Here is a 20380-nt window from a genome sequence, read left to right as displayed (position 1 = left end):
CAACATCCAGCAGCTGGCTCCGAGAGGCCATCACAATTACTCCTTGAAGTTGTCAGCCTGACGAAGAAGGATGTGATCAGCATCAGGGAACACACACACGCGTATATGCTTATGTTACCCTGTGTTTAATTCCCCCGCTGAGTCTTTGAAGAACTTTGAAACATGTACGGGAATTGTAACTTAATAACTTTTTCAAATGGGAGCTCCACCTGATCGCGTGTGCCCGTCTCTCTTGTGTTTTAGTTTCACCTTATTTCATTTACTTTATAATTTTTTACCCGTACATTCTTTATGAAGTGTAATAGTTTTACACAAACCTCTAAAAATATCTGTTTTGAAGCTATTCCGGTATGCTGCTAAAGGGATCTAAATCAACGAGTAATGTTGTAATTTGTTTCAGAATATGTAGTTGTCTTCTAGTTAATGAAATGCTTTATACAATAGACACATTAATATACTATCCAAAAAAGAAGCGCATAGACGAGAAATCTGTTGCGAAAAATGTTGTAGTTTCTATCATGCATAGCAAATATGTACACAAATATACTTTAGTGCATGAAATTGTACACCGGTTTAGGAGAAGGGAATGTCTATACAACCAAGTGGATACGTTTAGACAACAGAGACGCTGAGCGCGATGTTGAAGACACACAGTAGCACAACCCCGACGTCGGGTTTCCTGGCTCACAGACCAATCTGTTTCAACCTGTTCCGTTGAGTTTCACCGGATATCCTCTGAAGTCCAGGCATCCTGGCTGCTGTGCTCTCAACCGTGGCAGTACGATCAGTACCCGGATGTACCGATTTTGGGCTGCAGTAGTAAATCGAGGTCTGCTTGTACGGGGACGGTTATTTGTTATACCTCTTTGGTTGCAACGAGCCACACGCCATGATATCTTGCTCAGACTAACATTCAGACGCCTGGCAACAGCAGACTGGTAATCTCCAGCATGCATTCTTTAAATGGCAATGTTCCCTGTCGCACAGTCAAGACGTGACGTAATGATTTGACCTTGAAACTCCTTCAAAACGAATGCTAAGTGTCTGACAGTAATTTGAATTTTTATTGCCGGACAGTGAATGCTCTTTGCTACACAGTATCAACTGGAATGTGATTTCTGTTGCATTGTGGCGATGCCTTTCTAATCCTTGTAAGAAATCTCATCATAATCAACATTTTCAGGAAAAAATCGATGTTTTACTTGTGCAATTGTGTAAAATTATGCTATCATCAGTGTTTTTTTACATATTTTGACGATTGATTTAACACAGTAGGTACTTATAATAATATATACATTTTCTTTTTGGGGACAGTATAGCTTCTCCAAATAATCTAATTCTGCAATTAAAATATACAGCTAAACAGACAATATTATTCAGAAGTAACTTTCATAGAGTTTTCAACTTAATAACTTTTTCAAATAGAAACAGATTCAAATAAAATCACTAATTTCTCTCAGACATATTTTACACTAAGGAATGTGTTCCTCTCCCTGAAAACGGAATGCATGACCTGCACCATGCCAGTGTATTCTTTAGAAATACAACATTTCACAAACATACGTTTTACTGATGAATCCTACCCAACAATTTAATATATGAGGGGATGTCAATAAGTTTTGAGCCTTGCATAGAAAAACACAAAATGTTGGTATGAAACATAGTACCCTTGTTACATCTTTTCTGCCAGGCGCTGATGCCATCTCTGTAGAAGGCGCCATTTTGGTCCTCGAAACAAGCCTCGGTAGCAGCAATAAGCTCATTATCATCCTGAAATCTACGACCACGCAAGTGTTTCTTGAGATTTGGGAACAGATGGTAATCACTTGGTGCCAGGTCTGGAGAGTAGGGGGGATGTGGCAAGATTTCGTACCCGCATTCCTGGACAGCAGCGGCTGCAACGCGAGAGGTGTGTACTGGAGCATTGTCTTGATGTAGAAGAATACCACGTCTGATCTTGACCCGGCGCTTCTCCTTGATTGACTGTCGCACTTGCCTCAACAAGTTACCGTAATATTCCCCATTCATTGTTCTTCCTTTTGGTAAGTAATGTATGTGGATGACGCCTTTACTATCCCAGAAAACTGTCGCCATTACCTTCTGCACTGACCTGGAGGCTTTGAACTTTTTGGTCCTGGAAGAAGTGACATGTTTCCATTCCATGGATTCTTGTTTGCTCTCAGGATCATAGTGGTGGATCCAGGTTTCATCACAGGTTACTAGCCTAAAGTGAAAATCTTCTGGATTCTTGTTGTATCTGGTTAGCATGGAGTTGCTTATGGTGACCCTTGTTTGCTTCATTTCATCTGTAAGCATTCTTGTCACCCATCTTGCGCACACCTTAGACATGACGAGATCTTCATGAAGAATTGTCTCAATGGATCCGTGTGGAATGCCTGTGGTCTCCCCTAACTCGTGGAGTGTGATTCGATGATGTTCCAGCACAAGTCTATGTACTCTGTCAATGCTTTCCTGACTAGTGCTTGTTGTTGGGCGACCTGGACGGGGGTCATCTTCAAGACTCTCTCTACCATGCTTAAATACATTGACCCATCGTTTGATGGTAGCAGATGAAGGGGAAGACTTCCCATAAACTGCTGAAAGCCTTTCTTCAATGTTCTTCGCCGAGTTTCCTTCAAGAACTAAAAACTTAATTACTGCTCTATACTCAATTTTATTCATTTTCACTGCCGTGAGGGGGGTCTCTTTCTGTCAATGTGAGCTGTTCAATAACTTCTGAGAGTAGGATACCAAAAACTTATATATCACATCAGCTACACCCCAAGGTTCAATGTCGTACCATAGGCTGTGACACCTGGGTATGAAAAATGCTCAAGGCTCAAAACTTATTGACATCCCCTCGTACTATGAACTGTGTATGATATATGAGTAGGAGCATTTGTATGTTTATTAATCCTAAATGAAATGTGTTCAAGATTATCAAATGCAAACAATTATTCATCAATCACTAGCATTCTCCGGACAAGTGTACATTTTATAGCCAGGTGACTGAGGTGTGTGGAGAAATGAAATGTTGCTATTTCTTTATACCTAGAAGATTGTGATCTCAAAGAACTAATAAACGTAACAGTTTGTCAGCAACAATACACTTGACTACGAATGTACCCGTCATGAGTGAGCTATCTTTGGAAAACCATGTTTCATAGATTCTGTGCCTTCATCTAAAACTGGAATTTCTTTTTCACTTTGTAGCTACAGTGCTTTCTTTGCAGCGCAAACCTAATCCGATTTCGGACAGTCAATTTAGTTAATCACGTCAATAGTATAAAGACAGGACGTTGGTATTTCTTCCTTGTTTCCGTGTTAGTTCCTTGTATATCTTGTGTGAGCTGTCTGAGGGACCAGCCGCCAATCAGTCCCGCCAATCAGTAAGAAGACTGATACACATCTCGACTAGCTTGGACGTTGTGGACGTCAGGGCGAGCTCTGTAAACCCGGATCCTTGGGTGAGATATGAAAACTGCGAGATTTCTGGGAAATCATGCGCCCTTTTTGGAATTTCTTTTTTAAAAACACAACCTTCAATTTTTAGTTTAATTACCTGTAAAACATTAAATTACTTTTGCTGATGAATGAGGCCGACCAAAGGCCACGACAAACGCCGTCTGGGTTAGATAAATGTCAACTTATAACCGTTTAATTGCTTAACGTAATCTATCTGAGGTTATCAGTCGAAGCGCAGCGTAACTTAACGTGTTCTGATAATGAGGCTGTCTGTTGAATGCCTCATCCTCAACCCTCTTACTGTCCCCCCTCTTACTGTCCTCTTACTGTCCCCCCTCTTACTGTCCTCTTACTGTCCCCCCTCTTACTGTCCCCCCTCTTACTGTCCTCTTACTGTCCCCCCTCTTACTGTCCCCCCTCTTACTGTCCTCTTACTGTCCCCCCTCTTACTGTCCCCACTCTTACTGTCCTCCACTTTACCTTGATGATCCTGTGTATCTGGTGCACGTGCCTCGTCATGTATGACGTGAGTGTGCGATCACATGTATCGCCAGGTATAGTTCAAAATGTAAAAATCCTGCCCAAACATGGTTCTTTATATATGTAAAAACAAGTTAATTTATAGCTCTTTAAGTATTCAAGAAAATGAAACTCAAGATCGAAAAGTATGAGCGATAGCGCTGCTCAGCCTTCTTTGGGTCCACTGATATATGTGCCAAAACACATGAGAAAGATGTAAATAACATCTCTATGTTCAGTTATCTCCAGAGTAATTTGCTTACTTTATGCTGCCGTCAAGATAGAGAAGAGTGAAGAATTACAGTAATGTAAACCTCCTGCCCTACACTGGCCCATGTAACGCTCAACACCCGTGACAAAAGTACCCCAAAACAGGAAAAGTAGAAAACCTTTTTAATGTGGACACTCACTAACCAGATTGTTTCGTATCTCGTCCTTATTTGTCTGTGGTGGGTTGAACTCGAATGATAAACTTCTTGCAGTTTGTGTAGTCATAGGTGATACGCCAACAGTGATTCTCCACAACTGTTTCCACCCGCAACTATCATTTATTAGATCCCACGACTTAAATATTACCAAACCAATTGATACCGATGATGTGGACATAAGCTGAGAATACACGACCCACTACAATGACAAACGATGCTCGCGTGGTCCATCGCTGTACGGACAATCTCATTGTATATTGTGAAACGATGAAAAGAATATGCTCCTCTAACTATTAAATAGTTGGTGTTGATCTCTCAGTTAGAGCTGTATATTTAAAAACAAAGCACTTTGGTCGTCTCATCACTTTGCTGCAACGCATGCGCAACACCTGTTAGCATTTTATCAAATTAGAAATCTGGAATAGCCACATATGTATTCACGGATATCTTCGATTTATGTGTTGTTGATTTGTTAATTGTGAACTCGACCATTACCTCCAGACACACAGTTGAACCACACTTCGCTGGTAACATGAGGTTAGAAACGGATTCGGGATTCGGGGTTCGGGATTCGAATTCCGAATCTGAAAAAAAAATTATTCAGTTTCGGGATTCAAATGCCGAAACCTGAATATAAAGAAAAGTCTAACTTGAGGTTGAAATATATAAAAACGTAGGTTTTTGTCTTCATGAGAGATAGATAGATAGATAGATAGATAGATAGATAGATAGATAGATAGATAGATACATACATACATACATACATACATACATACATACGTACATACATAAAGAGATCCATACAAACATGAATACATACATAAAGAGATACATGCATACAGAGATGCATACATACAGAGATACAAACATACATACATACATACATACATACATACATACATACAGAGATACATACATACCTAAAGAGATCCATACATACATGCATACATGCATAAAGAGATACATACATACAGAGATGCATACATACAGAGATACATACATACAGAGATACATACATACAGAGATACATACATACAGAGATGCATACACAGATACATACATACATACATACATACATACATAAAGAGATCCATACATACATAAATACATACATAAAGAGATACATACATACAGAGATGCGTACATACAGAGATACATACATACATACATACATACATACATACAGACAGACAGACAGACAGACACACATACATACATCGGTGCTGAATGTAATGCTGAATCTAGAAAAAAGAAAAATCTGGAATGTGAACAGAAATTCCAATTCAGGATTTGAGTCCAGAATGTGAAGAAAAAAATCAGATTCGGGATTCGAATCCCTAATCCCGAATCCCGAATCCCGAATCCGTTTCTAACTTCATGTTGCTCACTTCGCTTGTCATATCTAGTCAGACGTGCGGATAATTGATGAGGATTATGGTGTGCCTGGTTAAGAAATGAGTGATCGGGACGCTATTCCTTGTCATATCTTATCAAATGACTATGTTTCATTACCCCATTACTACACATATTATGTAAGTCAATGCGCTTCTTCCAATCTGCATCATACTGTCTCACAGCAAACGTCCTCCTCTGAAGAAAAACAAACTTTACTCAACAAAGCAATTTAAGGACCAAATATTCAATATTTAAATATTATATGAATCATAATATGAATTATTAAATACTTTAATATTGAAATTCGGGGTGGTACGTCGGCTTTTTTGGTGAGCATATATGTTGACAGCGTGAACAAACGACCCATGCTATCTTACACAACACATGCGCTTCTGTGATAGACAAGAATGCTGTAACATACACCTATGATATGAATCGATGTGCTATTTTCCCTTCATATTGTATGACCAGGGAACATATATGCGGCCATAAGCTGAGTTCCTGTCACGCCGATACACTTTTTTAATCTGCAGAATACCAATCAATGTCAGAGCCAGCTGCACCGTTTCCACTGCAGGCACACTAGCGGCCAGTGCGTGATCCAGACTCACCCCCCTGATTTGTTGGCATTACAAATGTCATATGTCACCAATAGCCTCGGGGTCGACGTGTTAATTTCAGTATCTGGAAATCGCAGTTAATTTACGTTTGTTAAGTGCTAGCTAAATATATAGCCATCAATAATGCACTGAGTCTTGCAGTAGTGCCGTTCCATTTCCTCTCCTCTAAAATCTTGGGCGATCATTGTTATGGAGACTTCACTGATTGATTTAAGCATTACTTACATGATGATATCAACAAAGATTGGCCGTATGACGTGGGACCAATATTACCAGGGGTTTTGTATGGTTTATGGACCAGACACAAATTAGTTTCAGTAAGGTAGAATCCATGCATCCGTGATCAGACATCACGGGAGTTTACTAAGAAAGGATGGATTGCTTAATGTCTCGGTTACAGTTTACAATAGAGGATGGGTTACTCACGGTTACAGTTTACAATGAAGGATAGATTGCTTAATGTCACGGTTACAGTTTACTGCGAAGTATAGATTGCTGAATGTCACGGATACAGTTTACAACGAAGGATGTCTCGGTAACAGTTTACTGCAAAGGATGGATTGCTTAATGTCACGGTAACAGTTTACTGCGAAGGGACCCGTGAAGTTCCAGGGGGAGAATAGGGCTTCAGCAACCCATGCTGGCCATAAAAGGCGACTGTGCTTTTTGTAAAAGGCGACTAACGGGATCGGGTGGTCAGGGTCGCTGACTTGGTTGACACATGTCATCGGTTCCCAATTGCGAGGATTCATGCTCATGTTGTTGATCACTGGGCTGTCTGGTCCATACTCGATTTTTTTCAGACCACCGCCATATAGCTGAGTGCGGCGTAAAACTAAACTCACTCATTCACTTTACTGCGAAGGATGGATTGCTTAATGTCTCGGTTACAGTCTACAATGAAGGATGGATTGCTTAATGTCTCGGTTACAGTTTATTACGAAGGATGGATTGCTTAATGTCTCACTGTACTAGTGCTCAGTTATATTTCATGTGCTTCAAGATAGAGTAGTATCCATTGGACACAACATAGGCCTCAGTTAAATGAAAAAAATCCCCCAAATTCTCCGTTACAGAGAAATAATTTAGTCAAGCTCTTCTGAGTTTCTGAGGTTGCTCTCAAAGACGCCATTTGAGTACATTTCCAGTACCATTAACTGTGAAAAGATCTGGACCTGACGTGTAACTGCGAATTCCTTACGTCGGTGGGAGCATGATGAACAATGCTGACATAAGTCCTCACTGCTGGACAACCAGGAAACACCACTTGACCAGGACAAAGGAAGGACTGATCACTTCCTCGGCAACACGGCCTTGTCAACAATCACGGTTATTGTCAACGGTCTTACCTGGATATCATCAGATAATCTGTTCAGTGATTAGCGTTACTGTTCTTTCAATAACAAGTGATCGGAGTCCACCAGTCCTTGAACCATACTATAATCATGCTATTCTGCCTTTACCCAATACAAAAGTCACTTGATTGTGTTTCAATATATTTCCAGAGACTACAGCTAATCCAGGAGTGCATTCATATAGCCGTGCTGCATCTTAACGCAATGAATGAAATTGCACATGGTGTATAAACAATGCGTAATGCACTTGCACGGCCATCAGCTGAACCCGGCTCTATACTGCACGTCTATATGTAAAGCGTTTTGCTGCAGCTTTCCAAAGGCGGCAAATACTGGGTTCATCTGGGCAACGCCTGTCATGGGCTGTGCATCAATGACGTAATGCCATGTTTACACACGGGCCAAGGCTTTGACTAGGATTCAACGATAGCAACAAACGTTCTGGAGACGTAAAATTGAGCCAGGACACCAAGTCTTTACCATGGAGTGAAGCGCTTATTTGGTTATTGCGCTAAATCACCTGTTCCTCTGCTTAATTCACACTGTTACCAGCTAAATCACCTGTTCCTCTGCTTAATTCACACTGTTACTCGCCAAATCACCTGTTCCTCTGCTTAATTCACATTGCTACTCGCTAAATCACCTGTTCCTCTGTTTAATTCACATTGTTACAAGCTAAATCACCTTTCCTCTGCTTAATTCACATTGTTACTCGCCAAATCACCTGTTCCCCTGCTTAATGCTTGCTGCTACTCGCTAAATCGTCCATTATATGAAATGAACAATGAAATATTTCTGTGCAAACAGAGCTTGCGCTGAATTCATATCTCACTTTGTTTGTATAAATCATCACTGCTATTCTGCTTTATCCTTGGAACTCCCATCTGTCGCAACATTGAACTTCCTGTCATCCAGCTGACAGTCATCTGTCCGTCTCCTAAGAAGTGCTACTCTCGATAGTTTCTTTTATAGTATGTCGCTCCAGCACTTACACTAACACACCGACAGATGGTAAGAACGCTATGAATGTAACAATCACTTGTACGAGATTCTTAATCGGCGAGTTGGATAATATATTATGGGCAAATGCTGTTATTACCATTTGACATGGTGCATAGTGTAATGTTAAAGTATTTGGACACTTTAATTAAGTTTTTTCTTGGTGACGAAGACTTCAAAATGACTGTATGTCAAAATTGGATATTTGAAAGAAGAAAACATGAGAAAATCCTACGACTGTGTGGTGGAATTGCCAGTTTTATGCTTGGTTTGTCAGTTTTATGGTCGCGGGTTCACCCAGACAGTGCACATCGTAGACCTGCGCAACTTTGTATAATGCTCCATGACAACACACTGTTCAGATCGGCGTCAGTTCAATCACCTAAATACATTGTTGAAAATGGTGGTATATATATTGCACCATTATGTGGTTTCATGTCTCCTTAAAGATTCTATATTTTATGCGGTTCTGTAGAGGAGGTGTTGTATGACAGATTCACAACTACGTATCTGGAATAACACTACCTGGTTAATATGTCCAATAATTCTGATCTGTGTTGTAAATCATCATAAGGTGCGATTGTGTTAGAAGGCACAGATATCATCTCTGACTGCTTGAATGTGTTATGTACTTATGGAACTCACGGGTGTGAAAGAGACAGGAGCCTATAAATACAGTTTTCCTGTTGTGGGTTCAAAATCACGCGCGATAACATGAACTGAACACCTCTGACAGACCCATCTGAATGTCACGCAAGATAACATCCAACATAAACTCATTACAACACACTTTATCTGAAAACGACAAAGAAAAGTAGAAACGCATTGATGTACTCACCTAAAGGCAGGACGAAAAAGAAGGGAAACCAGCACAAAATAAACACCCCCACCACAATCCCCAACGTTTTGGCAGCCTTTTTCTCTCTTTTAAACTTGGCAATCCTTCCTGCTAATGTAAGTCGCGAGGCGGCTTTCCGACCCGATCCCTCTGAGTGTTCACTGGAACTGCTACTTTGGTACATAGGGGAAGGGGTTTGAGGGCTCTTACCCGTATGAATTCTTAACGTCACTCCCTCAGATTCATCAATTTTAGAAGTTTTTACGCCTGTTGACAAAAACTTTGAATGTTTAATAGCCTCTCTATATATCCGTATATACACAACTATAATGATGAAAGATGGTATATAGAAGGAACCAGATACAGAAAACAGCACATATCCCAGCTGTGTGGTGACGTTGCACACCAATGGGTCTGGATCCGGGGGTTCCTTCCAACCTATGAGTGGAGCTATGGAGATGGTCACGGACAGTATCCATACAAGCAGGATGATATACACGGCACGTTTCTCTGTCATGATGGTAGAGTGTTGGAGGGGTCTCGTCACCCCGATGTACCGATCTATACTAATCACACACAGACTCATAATCGAGGCCGTGCAACACAACACATCAATGGCGGCCCAAACATCACAGAATACCTGGCCAAAAGCCCAGAAACTTAGGACTTCCAGACTAGCAGAAAAGGGCAGAACTGTTGTGCCCAAGAGGAGATCAGCTATAGCCAGGTTAACAATGAAATAATTTGTGGTGCTTCTGAGGTGAGAGTTGACAAAAACAGCCAGCAGCACCAGCACATTGCCACAGACAGTCATGACCACTATTAGCCCCAGAATTAGCCCCACGGGTATGGCTGCTTTAAGGTCGATGACCCCATCACTTGAGGAAGTGGAGTTGGTGGTAGTGTTATCCGAGTAGGTTGGAGTTGAGTTAAATGGGAACTCTTCCATCACACGTACACATACGTTCGTGGGACATGAAAGAACATGTTTGGAGAGAGAGGATGCTCTAATCCCTTGTGTTATCCAGCCTTCTTCTGTGCCTCTCTGCAATCCTGAGGTGAAATCACATCAGTCACATTGCGGGGTAAGCAACTTGCAGTGCATCATCACGTCCGTTGTAACATTAATCACAGTTCTTGACAATCTGAAAGTAAAACCAAAATACTGTGAAGGCAACAAACATCAGTTTAACCAATATTCAGTTTTTATCAGTCATGTATTGCTCACTGAACTGCAAAACCATTCAATACCGTTTACTTCATTGATTTCAGAGGATGTAGAAATTGAAAAGATGCTTCAGACACCCTCATGGTTAATACACACTTGGAGTACATAAGAACCTTTTCAAAGGCTTATGAGAAGTTTTTCTAGAGGACAGGGACCGCTTTCTGATGTTCTCTTGCAGAAGCCAAGTTGAGGAAAAGGAGTTTGGCGTGAGTGGTCGGAGAGGAGACTTGTCACTGGACGCACTGGCCAATGAGAGATATATGTGGGCCGAGCCTAGTATTTCCAGATCAATACTTAACCGTTGCTCGATGCCTGCCTCTCGCCCGACGAACAGAACTGGCTTTGGGTGTTCATTGACCAGGCTACCTTGAATGAGAATATTTCTAGGCTGCCTGAACCACTAGAGGGAGTCTCTAAACAACACTAGTCCGTAGGCGCAGTTAGGATATTGCCCATCAGGTTTCAAATAGATAGTACGTGTACTTTTTGAGGGACTTAATGCAATCGATTATGTTTGTTTTTTCACACTGACAAGAAAAATAAGCAATGGACTCTCCTATTGTGCCAGAGCTAAACGTTAAATTTATCCTGAACATTTAATAGTGATAAGAAAACTGGTGATAACCGTGTATATTGTTTGTATCGTTGTAAGATAATGCATCGTAGAGCCATTTCACCTATCTTGACTAAATGTCTCACAGGTTTTGTAATAACTGTATATGTTGACACCGTTCTTTGGCCTTACCTTCTTACCTTATCGATCAATCCCTGTTATAAGTAATAAAGCAGACTATTCTCAGTGATAGTTTAGGCTGATTTCAGCTGCGTCAGCAGTCAATAGTTTGAATGCCTCTCCTTAATCATAACTTATAGTTAATTAAACCATGAATGCCGGCATTCATTGGGGACCGGCAGTATAATGGCCACATCATTTAAGCAGGAATGTACGTAAAAGTTGGAACGTTGGAGTAACATATACTTTAGTGTCAGTGTGCTGTGAATATTACTGCGATGGTCAAATATTTGAAAATGAGCATGGACCCACTGCAGACAGCTTTATTTATTGAAGTGACGTGCATATAGAACAGAAAAAGCCATGTGGTGATACATCAGTGATATGACGAAATGTTCCACTGTCACTCTTGGTTTTGAAGTAGAATAATGACTATGACTTCTGCCTCTGGTATTGATGTAGTATGCACTGTGGCAGAACCAGAAGTATGATGATGAACAGAATGATACGTTTTATGTAATTTTAATGGATATCTGCATTCCACGTTGATCGTTGTGTATGCTGACATTGATCTGGTGTTAGAAACTTTAGATGTAGTGATCTGCAGAAGCTCCCAGTGGCCCGGATGTGCAGAACTTAATGTTAGCATTGTTACCATCTGATCGCTTCGACACACCTGACACTGTTTTACTGCCAAGGGGGACATGAATTAAATACACCCCATTATAAAGAAAACAACTGTATGTACGGGGCACGGGGCGTGGCTGGCAAGCCACCTTGAAAGCCAAGACCCTGGCGACATGCATTTTCCATTGTCTAGGCACACGTTGGTATTGACTGTTTACGATTGTCCAGGTTCTTTGTCCAAGTCAATAAGCCAAGAAGCATGTCGGAACCGGGATAGACTTTCCGCCGACATAATTTGTATTCCAATGTATTACCAATGAGTAATACACGAAGAAAGCCCAACGTGGCGCACAAGATAGACTTTGGTTTGATCTGAGAAGGTTAACGGTCCTGTAAGTTTCTAGGCTGCACGTCGGAGCTTCACTAAAGTTTGGGCTCCTCGTCGTGGTGGATTTGTACGCATCCCAGGCGACAAAAGTCAAGGAAGCATATAACACACAACACTGTGTTAAGTTATTCTCAGCAGCATGTATTTGATTCTCGTCTATCATTAATACCTACTCATGTAACCGTGTTTGTAGCATTAAGTCATTTACTCATCGCCATAATGTCCCCAGCTGACGACGTCAGCTTCAGGTGGTCAGTTTTATCTCATCTTATCCTGTGCCAGTGACTTGGCTCTTGCTCCCTACCTTAAGGTAGGCATTAACGGATGTACGGCTCAGAGTAAGTATAATGTAAGATATGTACCGACTGATGGGATACCTCCTTTCACGTATCAGGGGATCAAAGGTGGTGTACACAGCCCAGAGTCATATGGCAATACACGTGAAAGTTGGGGATGTCATACATCGTCACAATATTTGCAGTTTACACTCATTTCAAACGTACAAACCAATTTGAGCATTTCGTTACATGTTAGACGAGTCTGTATATAACATTTTCCAGCTTAATGTACGCTGTTAAGTGTTGTCGACACATTGTTCAAACCGAGCAATATTCCCATTCACTAGCTGAACACTAAGTTTGCAGGAATTTGGAAATTTTGAACATCTGTACATGCGTCCTATATCTTCAGTTCGTTCGAGAGTGTATTTCTGTATGACACACCTTACACACTAATATCCATTGCAACTACAACCCGATGGGACCTGTTAAGAACGCTCCTCACATAAACTAAACTAACCACCTTGATTGGCACTAAAAACAGATTATGCATGCAATTTCCTTTGGGCAGCTTTAAAACTGGTTAAAAACTGCTAGTTAGTAAATCGGAACCAACATGAGCAGTTGAAGAAAATGTTTCTCTTTCACCTTGACTGTGAGGAGTCGCGGTTGTTACATAAGTCTGGAGCCAGAGATCGGAACCTACAACTAAACTCCCGTCTTAACAGGCAATTTTTCCAACTTCGAATGACTACGAAACTAATCTTTTTCAATTTTCGGGCAACCATGAAACTTGAAAGATAAATCTAGAAAGTCTGTTTTTTTCCTACATTCAGTGACGAGTGAAGCTGGATATTCCACCATAGTAATCTGATGTGAAAGATAGGATGGGGGATCGTGGCGGTCGCTGATTCTGTCCTCCCTTCCTGCGGTGAAAAAGGTGCGTCTTCAGAAGTCCCGCGCGGCTGTTTAAGATATCTGATATTGTTTAAGATATATGATGCTGTTTCAAATATATGATACTGTTTAAGATATATAATACTGTTTAAGATATATGATACTCCGATCGTCATTGGCCATGACCTTAGTGTGTAGTGGTTGGAGCGCTTTAGACTCCTTGAGGAATCAAATTGAAAAAGAGGGTCAAAACAAAATATCGACATTTCAAACGCTAACAATTTCTTATATCATCTGAGATTTGAAGATAAATGAGTTGCAAGCGCCAAAACGATCACGCACAACATATCAGCGACTCATAAAGTGTGAGACAAGTAATTAATGCCCAGATCAGTCCACAGATCATAAGATATCATTGTATCAGCTAGATGTGTTTTGACGGCAGTTGACCATTATGTCACATTATGAGTGTTGTCCAGGCAGTGAATTTCGGCCCGTACATTTAAGCAAAGAACGAATAACGACCATGACAATTGACCAAATAGCAAATAATGACTGTAACGTTTTGCCAAACAGCGAATAACGACCTAACGATTTAACCAAACAACGAATAACGACCATGACCTTTGACCAAACAGCGGAAAACGACAACTACGTTTGGCGAGATTTGAATGTGTTCTTAAATGATTAATGCGTATCTTCAAATCAAATATTTTGTGACGTTTGATCAAACAGCGATTAACGAGCATGACATTTGACAAAACAGCAAATAAAGGCTGTAACATTTGATCAAACAGCGAACAACGACCGTAACGTTTAACGAAACAAAGAATAACGACATTGACGTTGACTAAACAGTAAAGAAGGTTGTAACATTTGACCAAACAGCAAATAACGACCATGTCGTTTGACCAAACAGCGAACAATGACCGTAAGATTGGACAAACAGCGAATAACGATCATGAAGTTTGACCAAACAGCGAAAAACGACCATGACCTTTGGACAGATTTGAATGCATTCTTAAATAATTAATACGTATCTTCAATTCAATGTTTAATGTTACTTTGAATAAGTTAATGTCAATAGTCAATGTGCATATTATGCGAGGTAACTACACTGGACAAGCAAAACCTGTCACCTCACATAGTTTCCTGAGAAGATCTGTTATATGCATACGTTGTTCTTATTCAATAACATAACGCTCGGCATGTAATCCTTTATAACTGACCATAGTCTAAGTACAAAAGAAGATGCTATATTATTCAACGAGCAACTATTATTCAACTGTATATCATTTGTGTAATCGTATCATTCTGATTTAGTTGAATTCTGTTGTGGCGTAGATTACGGAAGTAAACTAAAACCTACCACTTGCCTTCTCCACAAACATGTAAGATTATTTTAGCAGCTGGTGATTCATGTAGTTCGTGTCTTACTGACGAGTTCCTCATCATTTTCTATGCATTTTTCTCAGCTTCGCTACATCACGTAAGCGTCTTCACTTCCGTGTAACTGTTTTTTTTCAAGGTACATTGTCAGTAAGGGTTCTGTAATTCTTAATTCGTGTTTCTGAGAATACATGAATTGTCCATCTTTTCCTGATGTTTTATTATGGATGTAAATTAATCATGAAATGCACCAAATAAGACTGGCCACTAACAGACCTTTCCGCTGATAATTTGAGTGTTGTGATCGGTCCCAAGCTGAAAATAACTGCCTCATGGTTTGCACAGAAAGTGGATAACACAATGGCTTTTGATCAGACAGCGAATAACGAACATATCTTTCAGAATAGCATCTGACCTAACATTTTATACTTACATTTTGAAGGGTTTAATATTTTAAAATGGTGAATTCGGTTATGCTTTGCTGGTACTGAACAAATGTTATTCAAGCATTACATCCTGTGCTTGATTGATTCACTGTTCAGTAGTTACTTGTATGGTCGCCGGTGTTACTTATTGCGCCTTCACAAAATGGCTCTGCCCAACTCTAGACAGGAAATCGAACTTTCGGATAATTCCCACATCACATTTGGGCACAGTAAGAGGCAAAATTTGTAAATCGAATGGAAATGTCAAGTCAAAATATTCCTGTTCAGCAACTGAAGTTTTCCCCTGAACTAACAGTTTGATGGATTCTTAACTGACACGTTCGCGAATTCAAAACGCTCAGTGAATAGCACTAACGGTAATACAGGAAGGAAATCTGGGTTTCTATGTAAGACATCCATTTTAGACATTCTAGATTACCTAATACTACCCTTGAACGTGGGGCGTAATAGCTTGTGGACGTTTAGTGGTGTGTTTTGTCAAGGCCACGCACTCACACACAGACCCGCAGGCACACATACACACACACGTACACACACACACACACATACACGCGCGCGCGCATGAAGACACACGTGCGCAGGCACATGAAAACACTAACACATATAACTTTACAATCATGGACACATTATCATCTTGTCAGTTGCACAGTTAGGCAAGCATATGGCGTCATATATATGTTAATCTTTGCAGGGCCAGGGACTAGTCTACACCCAACACTTACAATTTAAGCAGTAGACTCCATGACCAACTCATTACTTGAGACTTACATGTAGGTATCCACATACGAAACATACAGTCGCAATCTTCCTCTCTCTGCGGACAATCCTGTGGAATGTTAATCAGACACACGACAAACCTCTTAATACCTTCAGCATTCCTTCACGTGTATGTTAGTATGTGTGTTAGTGTGAGTTAGTTAGTTGGATAGTGTGTGTGTGTGTATGTGTGTGTGCGTTATCCTTGAGTCTGATGGGGAAATATATGGTCCATGGTGTCCTTGTATTTACAGTCTGTCATTCAAGATAAATCGTACGTTACCTTGATCAGCAACTACAATCAACCATGAAGACTTCATGTTAATTTAGTGACTTGAATGATTACAAGAAAACACCAGCACTGCCACCTCCAAGAGTGGTGCACACAGTCAGTCCATGCCATATCGCAAGAAGTTTGAGAGTTAAAAGTTGGGTGCCTCTTCTTGATCGTCATGGCATTTGCAGTTTAATAACACATATTTCATACGTACAGACTCACATGCTAAAAAAACTTGATTTAGGACCATGCCCTGTTTGATATGCTAATTCAGATGTTGTTGAAACCTTACTGAAACTCCACTACAACTCCAAGTATGATTATCCCCGACATCGTATTTACATTTAACATTTTATGAAGACTGGTACGGATCGCTTTCTCCGTGATGTCGTAGTTCTGTCAGTGTGTATGCCTTGTTCTGATGAAGTGGGTATTTATTTCAAACGTTGGCAGTAAACTAAGGATTTACAATCATTAACAGTGGAGCCAAATTAAGATAGAACGATTCTTACTACGTATACACACTTTATATTTTGTGTCATGAATATTTTGTTATCCGGTGGTGAAATATTATATTTGCTGAAAGACGACTGCATGAGTTATTCCCTTCCACAAACATGCACATGGATCCTAAATTTGGATGTTATCTAAGCTAAACTCTTAAATGTTTCACAAAATTACACGAGCTTAGGTTTGTTTATCCGGAATACAAACCAGGAGGCGTGTTACTCCCTGCAGCTGCTGACATGATTGTGGCTTGACAGTCACGAATCTAGCTACGTGGCTAGACATGAGGGTGGTATGACAGTTCTGAGCCTAGTAACGTGCCTGGAGATAAGGGTGGCCTGACAGTTCTGAGTCTAGCTACATGGATGAGTTCTGAGCCAAGCTACGTGGATGGATAAGAGACACCTTAGATTCGAATCTCGCAAACTAACTAACTCACTCACTCATTCCACAAGGCTTGCTAGAGAGTTAGTTCTTTCTTTACTATGATTAGAGTAGAAATTTATACAGTCCCAAATTCCGTGAGTAGGATGGCCTATCATGAGTTTATAGGCATAGTCATGCATTCTAGCCATTGTGGCAAGAGATATGTGAACAGGTGCACTGTGGTTGTAAAACGACGCATCTCCATGTCACCAGATGTAACCTCGATGCGCTCATGCAGTTATCTACGCATGTTGGTATGACACTGCCATTAGTGGTCTGACCTTTCAGGGTGAAGTCCCAGGGGACCGAAGACATCATCTTGGTCATTGATGGAACAGACTTCGCCTTCTGCGTCGGAAACATTAACGTTAACAGTGCTGCCATTGATGTTTGTGTCCAGTTGATAGTGCAGACTCATCCATAGTCGCTCAACACAATCAGCTGAGGTTGTGTCAGAATGACGTGCTGAGACTCACTGCTCTGAACAGGCGTCTCAAGCCTTTGAACCGCGTGTCGCAAACGCACCATAAACAGTGTTTCCCGCGAAATGCTTGTCTTATGAGATATGCTTCTGTATTTGCAGTGACATGTAGGTAGTTAATCCACAATCAGTGCTTGTGTATCATCACATTTGACTAGTGGTGGCAACTGTAGATATATACATGATCTTTGATCATCTAGTCGACTTTTATCTTTTCCTCTTGAAATCAGATGCGTATCTCTTAGACGTTCAAAAAGGCGTGTTGTAGAAATCTTAAGCCCCTATTAGCAATAATTCGACAATGTTCCAACCATGCCAAGTAGGGGGACACCAGATAATGGGTTTCACAAGTTATAGCTACATCGGGAATCGTACCTTGGTCTTCGGCGTGGCGAGCGGACGCTTTAATCACAAGACTACCCCACGGCCCAAATAGCTGACTGTTAGAATTATCTCCTTGTGCTGGAGACATCTGAGAAAGTAATAACTATAACTACCAGATTACAAGGCATACGCGGTGTATTTTGTGAAAGGTGGCTTGTTGTTGTCTTACATTCCATATCAGTGTTCTCAGATGACCCTTCATACGAACGCACAAATTACAGATTGCTTGGCGCAAACGATGAGAGCGTCAGTGCGGAAATGTCAAAATTGTAAATGCAAACATCAAGTGTTGCGCTGTAGTGGTCATTCACATGTTAGTAATTTATTCTTTAATTTCGGTTGACTTGTGGAAGTGTCAGTCATAAGGCGATGAAGTCAGTAATTCTCTAGTTCCATCATGGTGCTACATGTACATCGGCGTAATGTTAGGATGTGAGATGTCACCCACCAGATCTACATGACCTAGGCATAGGCTTCTCTGGAATTCACATGGAACCCACCCTGTCTAATCTTATAGACTACTCAATAGAGTGTTTCATTCACAAACACAATCTCGCACCGTCAATATCTTTGGTATCTTATCAGGCAGTTTCTGGATGTATATCGATTAATATGTCATGGACTAGCTTACATATCTGAAGGAAACCTTCATAAATTGCATCTCTGATTTCTTAAAAATGATATTAATAAGATGTTATAAATGTTCACTAAAACGACAGAAGTAATATTTCCACACCCCTTTGATTATATTAAATACAGATTATATCTGGCAAGACATTTATCAAGCGTCGATAAAGTGATTACACTTAATGTTGTTACAAGTAAGATATACATGTACAGTTTAACCCTTGAGATCATCGTCTACCTCTTGTATAGCTGCTTGTGAGAACCATCGTTGTACAGTTGGGCATAACTTCTCAGAACAAACTCCTCAAATATTAAAGATGTACCCAAACGGGCTTATGGCCGAGGTCTGAAATTAAAGGCACAATGCCACATATTTACAATATTTTGGCTTATATTTGATATATTTGAGGCACATGTACTCACTTTAGCTTAATGATAGAATAAAAGACCTGTTATTCCTTACGACCTGTCTGAAATCGACAACTGATACTTCGAACAGCGTCCATTTGCCTTATAGGAACGTAAACAAGTGGTCCGTACCTCGAAAACTGTCACATGCAGCGTTCTGGGACCACTTAAAATATTGTTCGTGCGGTAGAAGGAGCGAGAGTTTATTTAATCCAGCGTTGCATTATTTCGTTTAGAACAATTGAATTTGATATTGTACATGTTTTAATAAAGTAGTTTACCTGATGGCTGATTGTATTGTGTGACATAGAGCCTTTTAGCATAAGACACAATCTCACATCTAATACAACCATAAGTGTGTAATACAATGTGCAGTGACATCTAGTACAGCGATTAGTGTGTAATGCAATGGACAGTGGCATCTAGTACAACGATTAGTGTGTAATACAATGGACAGTGACATCTAGTACAGCGATTAGTGTGTAATACAATGTGCAGTGACATCTAATACAGCGGATAGTGTGTAATACAATATGCAGTGACATGTAATACAGCGGATAATGTGTAATACAATGTACAGTGTCATGTAATACAGCTATTAACGAATAATACACTGTATGACATCTAACATATCTTCAGCAAAAGAAATCATCGTGAAAAGACATGGCTTAGTTTTGATAGAGTAAAGAAGTCTTTGCACAGTATTGTCCAAAGCCGATTTTGGAAAGATGCTTCTGGCGTACTGATTTACAAATACCTTCCCTTGTCATTTGTGTATCTAGGTAATGAGGAGGGTAATGAATGAACGCCAGTAAATTAACGTCAGTAAGGTTGAAACAAATCATGAAGAATTACCACATATACACATGGAAATATTATCGCAACACCTATGATTTTTAACTTCTATGT

At 40.4% G+C, this 20380-nt stretch overlaps 1 protein-coding gene across 1 annotated transcript in view; it reads right to left on the bottom strand.

Annotated features, from left to right (window-relative positions):
* The window catches only part of LOC137265528 (alpha-1A adrenergic receptor-like), a 61452-nt gene that overhangs the window by 31025 nt on the left and 10047 nt on the right, over positions 1–20380 (bottom strand). The window contains exon 4 of the mRNA XM_067800944.1: positions 9620–10764. Within this exon, the coding sequence (XP_067657045.1) occupies positions 9620–10568 (949 nt within the window). The 5' untranslated portion in view covers positions 10569–10764. The remainder of the gene's footprint in view (positions 1–9619; positions 10765–20380) is intronic.

This window comes from Haliotis asinina, chromosome 15, assembly GCF_037392515.1.
Source record: "Haliotis asinina isolate JCU_RB_2024 chromosome 15, JCU_Hal_asi_v2, whole genome shotgun sequence".
NCBI classification, from domain to species: Eukaryota; Metazoa; Mollusca; class Gastropoda; order Lepetellida; family Haliotidae; genus Haliotis; species Haliotis asinina.
Note: the sequence above shows the minus strand (reverse complement) of the source record. Positions and strands in the feature narration are given on the sequence as shown.